Source organism: Polyodon spathula, chromosome 13 (genome assembly GCF_017654505.1).
Source record: "Polyodon spathula isolate WHYD16114869_AA chromosome 13, ASM1765450v1, whole genome shotgun sequence".
Taxonomy (NCBI): Eukaryota; Metazoa; Chordata; class Actinopteri; order Acipenseriformes; family Polyodontidae; genus Polyodon; species Polyodon spathula.
The window spans coordinates 9,371,163-9,384,943 of record NC_054546.1 but is presented as its reverse complement, the minus strand read 5'-3'; the positions used below and the strand labels follow the sequence as shown (position 1 = coordinate 9,384,943).

General features: G+C 34.0%; 1 protein-coding gene across 2 annotated transcripts; it reads left to right on the top strand.

The window, feature by feature from the left end:
• The first annotated feature begins 228 nt into the window (after nt 1–228).
• On the top strand, nt 229–8,366 carry LOC121325843 (dorsal root ganglia homeobox protein-like). Of its 2 annotated transcripts, none has more exons than XM_041268935.1 (7): nt 229–343; nt 642–756; nt 2,113–2,213; nt 2,643–2,744; nt 4,492–4,664; nt 4,755–4,867; nt 6,332–8,366. In XM_041268935.1, the coding sequence occupies exons 2-7, from the start codon at nt 699–701 to the stop codon at nt 6,565–6,567; spliced, it is 783 nt and encodes a 260-aa protein (XP_041124869.1). In that variant the 5' UTR covers nt 229–343; nt 642–698; the 3' UTR covers nt 6,568–8,366. The 2 variants fall into 2 exon arrangements, with proteins under 2 accessions (XP_041124869.1, XP_041124868.1); XM_041268934.1 differs by having other exon boundaries at nt 6,302–8,366.
• Nucleotides 8,367–13,781: the final 5,415 nt, after the last annotated feature.

The following is a 13,781-nucleotide window of genomic DNA, read 5'->3' as shown; positions in this document are numbered from 1 at the left end:
AATGGACCTATACAAGTCACTCACAAAACACAATGCTGGAAATAATCAGATTAAGGCCATTTATGCGTGAGATTATAAAGGCAAGTGCTGAGAGGCAGAGCGTGTAGACAGATATAAAGACATCTGGTCACTTCCAGGGTTGGGCTCGCTCTCTCTCTCTCTCTCTCTCTCTCTCTCTCTCTCTCTCTCTCTCTCTCTCTCTCTCTCTCTCTCTCTCTCTCTCTCTCTCTCTCTCTCTCTCTCTCACACACACACATATACTCTCGTCTTTGGCAGTAACACAGTAGCTGTTTACATCTGCTCAAGATTAACTCGGTGGTAATCCAGTTCTGCCAACAGAAAGGTATGACTCATAATATTTATGGTAATGCAGGATTTTTTGTCAACAATGAATTGCAATTGTAAAATGCATGTTTGTACTGTCCCAAACATTAAAGTTTAGGACACTTCATTAAATAAATTTTAATTGTAATAAATAACAACAGTTGAATTTACCTACCTGTATAATAATACGATTTTTTTTTTCTTCTGATTATTGACAATTCGTTAGCTTTTTGATTTATTGTACTAGCATACGGAAACATATTACATTGTAATATTGCACTGTACTGTAACTCTTGTACATGTTACATGTCTTTCAGAGTTAAATAAGGGTTACGAGTGCCATTGGTTACACAGTTTCATCGAAGTAAACTACAATGTTCTATTTCCATTGTCCTCCACAATTAGACGGTGAATGCTGCCGGAATAATACCTGTAAGTAGTTTAGTTTTGTATATGTTCCAGTGGTGTCTTTCTTTTTGTTTTCTTTTTTTTTTTTTTTGCAGAAACATCTGACCTTGTATTATGCAGTTATCTATATCCTTTACCATGCAAACAGCAATCATTTCTTAACTTAACTGTAACTAGTGTGTTTCCCTTTATCATGCAATAATAAAGTACTTATAAATGTAGTATTGTAGATATTTTAAACCGCTTGTCATTTAATTTAATCTAAACGTAAATAAGTTAAACTCAACAACATACGAGGCTGTGTGGTCCAGGCAGGAGGCTGTAAGGTCCAGCAAGTACCCGCTTCAAATCCCAGCTCAGCCATTAACTCATTGTGTGACCATGAACAAGTCACTTAACCTCCTCGTGCTCCGTCTTTGGGGTGAGACGTTGTTGTAAGTGACTCTGCAGCTGATGCATAGTTCACACACCCTAGTATCTTGTAAAGCGTTTTGTGATGGACCTCTATGAAAGACGCACTATAAAATGATTATATGTCCTGTCTTTTTTAAATAACTTATTTAATATTTGCATTTAATTATCAATTTAAACTCCAAATGTCAATGCGTGTGCAAACAACATACAGGCTTGCAATTGATGTACATTATTCAAACATATTACGCTAATAGTGAGCTCTTACGATAGAGAAACTGATTGTTTTTTTTTTTTTTTTTTTTGTTTTTTTTAAACTTGCATTTTGCCACCTGCCTCCCTTTTGTGGGCGAACCTCTTACATTTGCTCCAGGCTATGAAGGTTTTTTTTTTTTTTTTTTTTTTTTTTTTTTTGTCACAGATGTTTGTTGTCATGGGTCTAATCGACAGTTAAATGTGGTCACGCTCCTTCCTTTGCTAAACTGCAGTTTATATAAATCTTTTATGTTATACTGAAAGCATTTTTCAAGAAAAGAGAAGTGACCATATGATGCCATATGCTTAAGGGAAACCGGTAATAAACACTAGGACTATATATAAATACAATGTGCATGTTTTAACCTAAAATGCATGAATTTACCACAACAGGCCTACTTCATAATAACTGAAGCTAGTTTTATTAGTATAAACATACCACTTTTTTAACCTTTCCACTATGACAAACAAACAAACAAACACACAACAAATAAACAAATAGTGCTAATTTCTGCTGTTGGAATGTTTTAATATAGGGTAAATTAATATTTGATAAGAGCTTCAGATTTTATTATTTGCAATGCACAAATATATTTTCCCCGTTAGCCTACTGTCAGGACCTTCGTGAGATGTAATTATCGTATTTTTCAATTATAAAACAACACATTTTGTAATGTAACAATTGTACATGTGTGCTCTCCATATACCCTTCAGTAAACACCAGCAGTTTCGCAAACCACGCCACGGGCGACTTCGATGATGGTTTCCTACGCAGGAAACAACGGAGAAACAGGACAACATTTACTTTACAGCAGGTACAAGCTGTGACATTGCTATCCAAACTATTTATTTTGGCATTTGGGCATAATAGTCATCCAATTATGTTTGGTATGCTTTTGCGAACCTATGTCAAGTAGTAAAGAATAATGAAAGCCTGATAAGTTAAAACTTTCAATAGTGATACAAACTGTATGGTACATCACAGTAAAAACAGAGTAGGCCTCATAAGGGTTAATCATGAAACTACAGAATTACCGTGCAAGGTGTCTTCGTCTAAAGCCGAGTGAATGAGTGAAAATGAGATCGTGAGGAGTGAGGAAGGTAAAGGCTTGTTAGAATGAATCAACTCAGAACTGTCGAAAAAAAAAAGCTGTTTAAGGTTTCTATAAAGAAACCATTGTTCTCTTTTCATCCAGTACGATGCAATCTTATAGCATAATTGTGACTTTGTGTTTGTTTAATAGTTAGAAGCATTAGAAGCAATATTTGCACAGACACACTACCCAGATGTTTTCACGAGAGAAGAGTTGGCGATGAAAATCAACCTCACAGAAGCAAGAGTCCAGGTAAAAACTGCTGTTCAGTAGCCTACTGTAAATAAATATCCCAAATCTAAACTGGCAAACTTTTTGACATTTGGAATGTTGAGTTCACAGTTGGCCAGAGAAACTATATGAATAATATTTGTCATTTTCATGATGCATTTTAATAACATCGACATAATGTGGAATATTAGATTAGGTTGATTAATCGGTCATTCATAATTAACCAGTGATAATGTTCTACACTAATTTGTCCGCGTCTCTAAGGTACTAAATTACATCAACTCACATCCATTTCAGTGCTTTGGGAAAAAAGGGAGATAATCTTAAAGCTGTAGATAGGTTTTAAACTTTCACATATTATGACTACTACTACTACTACTAATAATAATAATAATAATAATAATAATAATAATAATAATAATAATAATAATAATAATAATGTTTTTCAGTTCATAGAACAATAACAAATGTTCAAGAACATGTTTAGGCTCAGTTTTAGAGCTTATATATTTTCTACTTTTCAGTATTGCAGAACAGCAAAAGACAACTGTATATTATCTAGTCTACTTATTCTGCAGACGATTTGCTATAGTATAAACATGGTCACATCTAATTAAATTCTGTGTGTCCTATATGTAATTTCCTGCTTTCCACATTTGCTTTTGGGTTTTGGTGCAAGCGCAGATTTAATTGTAAGAAATGTAATAGTTTGCCTTTTATTCCCCTGGGTCATCTTACTATCGCTTAAAACCAACGACTGCAGAGAGATAATGGAATTCGCAGCTGTAAATTAGGGATTGTAAACAAATTATTTCCCTCTAATCGGATTACGCGATTCGTATTATTAAATCTGAACACGAATCGGTGGGAGCATGCAGAGATATTAAACATACATTATTATTAGAAAATAAATGTTCTTTTTGTTGTAGTGTGTAGACCTTCTTTTTAAGTGTCAATTGGCTGTTGCTGCCTTAAGACCGAACAGCAAATTGAGATAAATGGGGCAATTACAGACCATTCAAAAGGGAAAGATCGTGACTTCTCGCTGGAAGGTGCAGGGGTGAGATAGTGTTGAGACAATTAAAGTCTGAATATTGTTTTTTTTTTCTTTTTTTCTGCCTGTAAACCGTTGCCGTTTATTATGTTGAGTGAATGTTATCTATTTTATTTAGATAGATACAATAACAGGAGAATCTGGGAAGGTATGTTTTCATTATGGCCCCCATTCAAATATGATTAATGTGTTAGAAAGCACAGTCTTAATCGAATCTGATGTTGTCAAACAATCACTAAATAGGGAATAAACGACTTCATCATGCTTCTTTCACAGAAGCAGGGGAACTGTCATTGGGAAGTCATTAAAATATGATAATGAAAAATTGCTCAATTAAATGTTGTTATAGCCAGTGACCTTCATTCAATTAAGATACAAGAACTGCCCTGCATATGCTCAGCATTTAAGTATCAGAAGTTTTAAAGAAGAAACAGAAGAAGAAGAAGAAGAAGAAGAAGAAGAAGAAGAAGAAGAAGAAGAAGAAGAAGAAGAAGAAGAAGAAGAAGAAAGGTCCTCTCAATTAAAGAAAAGTGTAAAAAATATAATGGTGTCTAGAACAACATTTAATTTATCATGATGTTTTGTATTTAATCTAACAGACTCAAACACTGGTCAAGTGACCAGGAGACCAGAATAGCCTTGCTCTCAGTTCCATATTTTAAGTTAGCTTAGGTCCACAATGAGAAATATTAAACTAGACAAGTTGTTTTTTAGGTGTGGTTCCAGAATAGGAGGGCCAAATGGAGGAAGACGGAAAGAGGCAGTTCGGACCACGAGGGCGGTAAGGAACAGTTAAATGACGGCACGCCCTCCGTTAGAAATTTGAATTCACCTTCCCCAATCGACCAGGCTAGGAATAAAAAGGAGCATTTGGAGATACAACAAAGGTATGTACAATGTATCATAAATAATGTCAGTTTCTGGTTTGTAGTTAACGTTTATATTAAGAAACTGACCTTTTTTTTGTTTGTTTTTAGTTTAAACAGGTCAGTTGGTCCCGGTGGTCCGTTCTTCCAGTCCTGCTTGCCTGGCACACTTCTCAATACAGCTACATATGCTCAAGCACTTTCCCAAGTTGCTACCTTAAAAGGTAAGTGCAATAGAAAACAAAAAGCCTAAGCCTGTTTATATATGTCCTGTTTGGGAGATGATAATGTAGGCTCTGTAAAAGTCAACAGAATGCAGTTTCCTTCAATTCAGTTGTCCTTTCTGGTCACTGTCGATGAGAGTTATTGATTTCAGTTTACCCCATGTGTTTTTTATGCTGTAAAATAAACTACAAATCCGGAGTAGCTATACACAGATAGGGAACATATCAACTTGTGTATATATAGTAGCCTAAAACTTAAATCTATTGTAGTTTCTGTATATTATAAACATGATTGTAAGTGAGAGTTGCACACGCATGATATATTTAAAATATTCACTGCCTTCCCCTAGTATACATAACTGCACTATCTCTATTATCCCCATGATGCAGCATTCTGTTATCAGTGGCATAGGCCACAGGCTTCAGAGAATATGAAACTATAACTCCAATGACCTAACATATTGTGCAAACAACTCTAGCATGATTTGAAGACAACTCGAGGCAATGACATTTTTTGTCAGTTTTATTGTAGGAATGTTCATAGTTTCCATTGCATTGTATGCAACATTAGTTTTATTCCAATATGTCTACCAGCAGTCCAGCAGGTATTTTGTGGACCAGTTATATATGTATGGGTGTTTATCATAAGTGTAAGGCTAGTGTACAGTTTATAACTTGACAGGATCTGTGGGTAATCTGGATATTTAAAATTCTATGTTATTAAAGATTTTTTAAATTATTCTTTCTTTTTTTAAACAAGGGACATATTTCTTGATAAGGTTGTTTTATTTAGTACATCAGTAGATATGTTTGTTCTATTAATCTATTCCTCTCCATGTTTGTCTTCATGTAGAAAACTGAGTTGTGTATTTTTGTATAAAGTTATTGTGATTGTTGCCACTTTAGCTCAGCACAGTTTGTTATTATACTTTCATTACAATGTAGAGAAACTATAATACATGCTCAGTACAGAAATATAGTTTTGGGGTCATCAAAGAATTATAGATATTAATCAACCATTATTTGTTAAAAATGGCAGGTTTAGTTTTTTCCTTAGCTTATCACGTATTACCTTCTGCCCTGTAAGCGTGTTCTCTACATATCAAGCCATCAGCCCTCATATTTCCTGTTTGATCTGTATTTAATAAAATGTAGGAGATTTTAAAAGTGCTGCAACAATTGAGGTTTGATAACAAAACAAGGAAAATATAAGCATGGTATGAATGGAATAAATAATTTTCCTCACCTCTCAGTCATATTTTACTTAAGGACTTGTTATATTTAAGGTAGAATATTGCATGATTATATATTACATTTCTCAGTTTATACTTTTTGGGTATAGGCCCCAATTATATTGTTGGCAAGTTTTTATTGATTCCAACCAGTGATTGATAGCTCCTAACACATATTTTTTTTAAATATATTTCCACTAAGGGAGCCCACTCTGTTCTTGCTGTGTTCCAGACCCAATGGGCCTTTCCTTCTTGCCCACTTATGGATGCCAGAGTAACCGCACGGCCAGCGTGGCAGCGCTGCGGATGAAAGCACGGGAACACTCTGAAGCTGTGCTTCAATCAGCCAACCTCCTCCCTTCCACAAGCAGCAGCCATGTCCCAGCAACAAAGCAAACCACGCAGGAAAACAGCCCTGACAAGTCAAACCACTCCAAGGAACAGCTGGAAAAGAAAATAAACTTGTGAGAGATTCAATCCACGTATCAGAACAATAAGATGCATCAAATTTACTCTGTGGATAATAAAAAAGAACCCTACTGCTTCTACATTTTCACACTGTGCAGTTAATTCCTACTAAATTAAAAGAAGCTTTATCTCTGGGGATTATTTTCACCTAACAAATTATTTATTTATTTATTTATTTTTATGTATTTAACCAATGCATTATTTTAATTAGGACACATTTATTTTTAATGTAATGTACTTTTCGTAATAGTGCACTTTCTCATGTTTGATCCATAGCAAAATATGAGGAACCAATATTGTTTCAAAGTATAAAACAAAATGCCCTGACAGCTAAGGGATCAGTCTTCCACTATGTGCTGTTAGCACTAAGTGCTAACTTTTTATAAAGAAACGCATGGTCAACATATTATACTGACAAGTGCAAAAGAAAGACTAAAGAAGCATATTATCTTTGGATATCAGTCTGATATAAACTATACAGCTACTGTTACCTGTAACCTTTCAGTGAGAAAACAATATAATGCTTCTTATATTTATTTTGTTTCTTGTATGCCATAATTCCAATTATGTTATTTAAAATGCAAGTGTAATGTGCCAAGAATACAGAGTATACAAACATGTGGCTGTATTTCTGTTAAATACAGTGAAGGCTTTTTTGTTTTTTCCAGACAGAAGCTTAAATCTAATATAAAATGTTTCTGATACAAATTTGAGTAGTAAGGTAAAAAAAAAAAAAAAAAGACATATCATTACCTATTCCTGTGCTTGTATGTTGTATTATGTAATGATTATAGAGAGAAACATTAACGTAACAATATAAATCTCTAGTCGCCTATTGCTTGAGCCATCTGGCTCTTATTAATAATTTACTTTCCTGTACAACAGGAGAAAACGTCAAGAAACAAACAGTGGTTGGTTCCATAATTTATTTACTTTTAGGAACTCCACTGCCATTTGTTGTTCCCTTTCATTACTGAATCATCCTTTTTTTTACAATAAAATTATTCAGAGCTATACAATTACAATTCGTGAACTAGAGTCCATGTGCACTAATGCTTCATAACTAGGGTCCATGTACACCTGTCCACTAACGCTTCCTTCTATCTGTTTGATTAAATTCTTGTTTCCTCCAGAAAAGTACATAAGTAAGAGAACTCTTCAGCAAATTAAGAATACTTAACAGCATTGCATCTGTAAAGTAGTTAGGCTGATTAAATTTTGTGTCCTTGAGGATTTTCAGGAAATTACTTTTGATTGTCAATAACGCAATTAAGTAAACTACATGCACATTAGCATGAATAATTGATAAGGAATTATGTATTACCACGAAGCAGTGATTTAATAATTCATGATGCGACACCCTAGTGAATGTGCAGAACTAGATAACGTCAAAAGTCTTGCCTGATATCGCTGAAAGCACTGTGCAAATACAGATGCTATGTTGTTTGGTTGTGTATAAAAAGTATGTGACGCATGATGTGGATTTTTTTGTACAAATCATATTAATAAAACAAAGGAGTCAGATAAATTAAAAGGGTCTTTATTTGGAATATTAAAGCTCCCAGATTTCATATTCTAACTATAAATATACTGATGCTCAATGAAAATGCAACAGTCTAGGTTTTACACCAATAGCTCACTGGGCACATACATAATGTTATTTACATTTATTTGAGTAGTATTATTCCTTGGGATAACAAAATACTGAGCTCATGTGATTTCATGAAAACGCCAGATGGTCAGTGTTTGGTATTTGAGTTGAGTTAAAATTGCCAAAATGAGTTGACTAATGTAACACAATTTTTGTTCCTGGGTAGTAAGTGTTATTTCCTAATTGCTTATGCCTCAAAAGTATAGAGCATGGCTATTATTCCCTACAAACTTTGCTTTTGTGACCAGGACAGTGATATTTCAAAATATCGCTATTTCCAATGGGAAAATGGGCAAATGTGTATCTTTTCGTTCACATAAAGTCAGCAAAAAACAACATATGAATCCAAATTAACATGTATTTATACTAAAGTAATACAAAGATGACTACAAAAGATTTAGAAGTGAGTAGTTTTTCGAGATTTACAATTATACTTATCACTGTCCTGGTCACAAAAGCAAAGTTTGTAGGGAATAATAGCCATTTTCTATACTTTTGAGGCATAAGCAATTAGGAAATAACACTTACTACTCAGGAACAAAAAAAAAAAAAAAAAATGTTACACAGTGTAATCAGTATAAATAGCTATTCAGAAATACATGATTTTAATTAAAGCAAGAACAGTGAAATATACAACCATGCCCTGCCTGAGTAATGAAGATAGCATGGTTGTTATTTGCATGATTGAAGGCAGCCTGTCTATGAGAGAACTTGCCTGGAGAATGGCATGTTCTGCTTCAACACTCCTTTCAACAGTCCAGGGAAACCAGGAGACTGCTCTGTGAGGGACAGGCCACATCCTGGAAGGCAGAGGGTCACCACACCGGCCTACCACACCGTGGTGAGCGTTATGCTGACTGTTGCGTTGTTTAAGCCAACCAGTAGGGCAGTGGAAGTGTGATGATGTGGGGAGGAATCTCCTTTAACACAAGAAGAAATTTGGTGCAGAATGAGAGCAACCTTACTGCTCATTGATACATTGACAAAGTCCTTGAGGCAACAGTTTTCACATTCCTGCAAGCCAATCTGGAAGTGTCCATTTTTCCAGCAGGACAATTCCAAGACCCCACAGTGCTCGGATTACAATTGCACGACTTGAAGAAAACAATGTCAACGTCTTGCCCTGGCCAGCTTTTTCTCCTGACCTGAGTCCAATAGAAAATCCGTGGGACCAAATCGCCAGTGCCATCCACAGAAGACAACTGCGGCCAGCCATCCTTTGCCAGTTGGTTGCAGCTGCACAGGAAGAGTGGCAGAACATCCCACAGTCTATTCAGAGGCTGATTAGGTCTATGCATCAATGCTGCCAGGATTACGTTAATGCTCAGGGAGGTCATACCCGATACTAACTTTATAATGTTTTCATTTTGACAGTGTGTGCCACATTTCATACTGAAAACTTATCATAATTCTTTGGTCTGTATTTTTTTCACATTTTCTTCTATTTTGTTTGATCTCTATGTTTAAAATATTGATTAAATCCATTAGATTGACTGTTGCGTTTCTTTTGTACATCAGGATAGACAGATAGATAGATAGATAGACAGACAGACAGACAGACAGACAGACAGACAGACAGACAGACAGACAGACAGACAGACAGACAGATTGATTGATTGAGTGACTGATTGTGCCTCTGGTGGTTGCACATGTTTTTGATTGCCTTATAAAAAATACAAATAAATTCCCAGAAGTATTATTTCATATTACCCTCTGCTGGCCCTATTCCCAAAATTTGCGAAGAATGTTTTGTTGTTAAGTACTCTTTGGTGTTTTAAATAAAACTGACATTCAAGTAAGTGTTCAAGACTATCAGATTGTATTGATCTATCGAAATGTTCTTTAAAAATATATATTTTAAAAGCTCAAGAGCTAAAGCTTTGTGAATAGGATCCACTGTCAAAGCGGTATTTTTTTGTTTTGGTAGTATGTATTACATGTTTAGAAAAAAGTAGCCAATTACAAAATATTTTTCAGTTAGCATCATGAAAAATATAAAGGTTCAGATTGATTTAGAAAAATGTGCAGGTTACAGCAAAGCAAGTCTGTATTGCTTTTTGATTCTTGTGTTTTCAAAAAGATCAATACATCAATCAATTATGCTCATCTCTTGTGAAAATTTTACAAACGTAGCATTCTTTAAATGCAGGAAGTAATGTTTCTGAAAGGTGCTTACAGGTATTCCAATAAGTACTGTATTTTCTGCTTACTCAGCACCCACAAAAACAAGTACTTTGCAAACTTCATTAAATTATTGATATCAAGAGCAACACATTTAGAGTAGTCTCTTTGCTTGCCATTTCTCAGGGAATTATCATAATTTCTAGCATAAAATACAACATAATTTATAAACTGCAGCATCAACATCATTTTTTTGTCTTGTATTTCATTAATAGACATTTTTTACTAGTATAAAATAATCAGCTTGACTGGTTTCACTAGAGATGCCTATATCCTGGGCCTCCACAGAGAGCAATGGAAATTGAAAGACATGCCATGAAACTATATTGTATAGATCCACCATGGTCGTCCAGCACAGCACTGAAATTGTTCTGGAATGTTACTTCTCGAAGATTACCACCGCTAAGGGAAGTTCATATGGAGAACCAGTTTTGAGCCTGGTTCTGATTGCATATCAGTAATGAATGCAGTCTAGAAACAGAATCATCTGCCAACCGAACACTTACTGTATACAGTGCAGAGATTCTATTTGAGTAACAATGAGCTGGTCATGTGGTTTATGGCCCAGTTAAACAAAATGATGTGCTACACATTGAAGAGGTTTCCATTTATAGAATATAGCATAAACTTTAATGCAATAAAATTTGTTAATGATTTACAAATTGGTTAGCAGTTTCAGGGTGTAAAATTAAACCTGGTTGTAATGTCCCCAGAAGTGACCCAAACAATTCTATTGGCAACCAATTGTCAGTTCCAGAATAAGATGTCACAAGTCATCAATATAGATAGCCACCTCACTTGCAAAGCATAAGCATAGTATAGAAAAGTACAATTTCTCAAAAGGGGCGAACAATAATATACACTGCTCTACATAAAAGATATGAGCATGCAGGATAATAATAATAATAATAATAATAAATAATAATAATAATAATAATAATAATAATAATAATGGAAGTAATCTGTATTCAGGACACCTTTAGAAATGAGATGTATGGAATATTTCCATTAATGATATTTATGATTATCCCTTATGAAACAGTTACGAAGTTCAGTATAAAATAATAGAAAGCAAATGAATGATATTAGCTAACTTCAAATATGTTCAGTGTAAAACATGCAACCCAGATCTTTTTTTCTAAGCTGGAACAGCCACTGTTCTGTGAGGGAGAATGTCACAGCTGCACACCACTGCATTCTGGGTTCTGTAGTCTATTTATTCACACACTACCTTCGTTTGGGTAAAAAAACAAAAGAAACAAAAAAAAAAACTACACATCCTGGGCCTATTGCTGTGCCATTAGTCACATTTTCCAATCCCAAATCCTATGTGTGTCGAATTTTCTGTGGGGTTTTGGGGATCTCTATAGGGTTTTTTTTTTTTTGTTTGTTTAATCATACAATCCCATAGCAAATTACCCTGTGCGAATGAAACCAAATAAAAAGAGACAACAGCTGGATAAAGGACTCCAGACAGTGGAGTGGAACATTCCTTTGAACTTTTCTGCTTGGAGATTTGTAGAAGAGCACATTTCCATCTGTTGGTGAAAGACTGCAGTTGAGATGTGAAAGGATAACCTTCTCTAATTATTCATGTCATAGAAGTGTCTGTACATGTTTTGCAATGACTGCTGGGCATGAGTGGCATGGAACAATTATCAAACATTAAAAAGTATTTTAACAAGGACTCGCCACACCCCACGTTAAAATTGCATTGCATGCTTGTATGTACAGTATGGTACATTCTGTATCTGATTAAACATTCCAAATTGAGGTTTACGCTGGATAAAAAAATAAATAAATAAAACATCACACAATAAGCTATTAAGTTTTATTGCATACACCTGATCTTACCTGTTTGCTTGTGTTTGCACTGGTTAGATCATCTCTTTTTTGTCTCTTTTACAGTCAGTTTGTCTCATGGCAAAATTTGGATGTCAGAAGTGATGCAAGATAGCCCTCCAGGTTACCAGTTTCTAAAATTTGTATATTTTAATGAATTTAATTTAAATAAATTTTTTGTTTCTTTTTCTAACTTTTAAAATAGGTCCTAAAATATGTTTAACAAATAAGAAAATGAAATAATGTGTAAATCAAGTATGCTAATAAAAAAAAAAACACATTTATTGTGAATGAGTGGAAATTCCACATATTTTCAAAGAATTAACATCTGAGTCTCTAAATAAAGTTAGTCATTTATTTTTTTATTTTTTTGTAATAAAGAAGTTATCTCTGAAACAGCAGGTCACTTCAAGTAAAAATACACTTCTTTCAACAGTTTAATATGATTTAAATCAGGCCTTTTAGGAAATGATAAAAGAAAAAAAAAAACATGTAAAAAAATTAATTATCTTTGCTTATAGACCATAGATATTTTCTTACAGTCCTAAAAGGAGGATCAAAATGTCAAATAATTTACATTTCTTAAGATATATTGCACAAATATGTTATTTTTTCCATTAGAAAATGTGAGACAAATCTGTTAAAACCATAACATGTAATGCTTTACAGTGTTAAAATAAAAGCATACATTTTCTCCACTATAGACTACTGTTCTGTTAACTGCTGGTGCGTATTGCTTTTTTTAGGCTGGCTCATATAAAATGTACATTTCTCATAAGCAACATATAATTATTTCTAGGTCATTTCTATTTATATTTTCTAGGCTGATTCTCTTCAAGAGAACTGTAAATTATACATGTAAACATACATTCATTTTTTGCTTCAGTAAAGATGATATGGTGGCCCATTGAAGAGATGGAAAAAAAAAAAATCTAAATGTGTTTTATCCAGACCCTGATATCATTTACCTTGTGATCTTGACATAATGGCTTAAAATGTTGAGTTCTTGAGATAAATGATCTCGTATTTATTTTTTTCCCACTATCCTTAATGAGCCACCATAAGATGATGTAATGTAAGTGAGAGCAAAATAATGTTTTAACTGAAATAGGTTTTCTTATTGTCATACAATGATGCAGTAGAATGTTCCTTACTAGTCTAAAACATTTGTCTAATGGAAATCACAGCAGATTCAATTGGACAACACTGTATATTTTCAAATAGCAAGTAGCACATTTTGTAAGTTTTTTAAATCTGCATTTAAGTATATAACAACACATCAACAACAACCACTGTGATATGTGAAAAAAAATGGTCATTTACCCCACTGATATTAATTAATGTGGACAAGAAAGAAAATGCAATTGAAACATGCATCCGTTATAGCTAAAATGCTGTGATGAAGCACTGCACATATATATTAAAAAAAAAAACAAAAAAAAAAACAGACAAATGCCCAACATATAAGATCACCTATTTTTTTTTTTTTTTTTTTTAAGAATAGGCCTTTTCAATGGAATGGTTTCCTTTTATAGCACAA

Excerpts from the sequence above, each read along its gene's own strand:
- LOC121325843 (XM_041268934.1), top strand. The coding sequence starts at position 699 with ATGTTCTATTTCCATTGTCCTCCACAATTAGACGGTGAATGCTGCCGG. Across the intron at positions 2,214-2,642 it reads CAACATTTACTTTACAGCAG|TTAGAAGCATTAGAAGCAAT; the intron begins GTACAAGCTGTG and ends TTTGTTTAATAG. Across the intron at positions 4,665-4,754 it reads CATTTGGAGATACAACAAAG|TTTAAACAGGTCAGTTGGTC; the intron begins GTATGTACAATG and ends GTTTGTTTTTAG.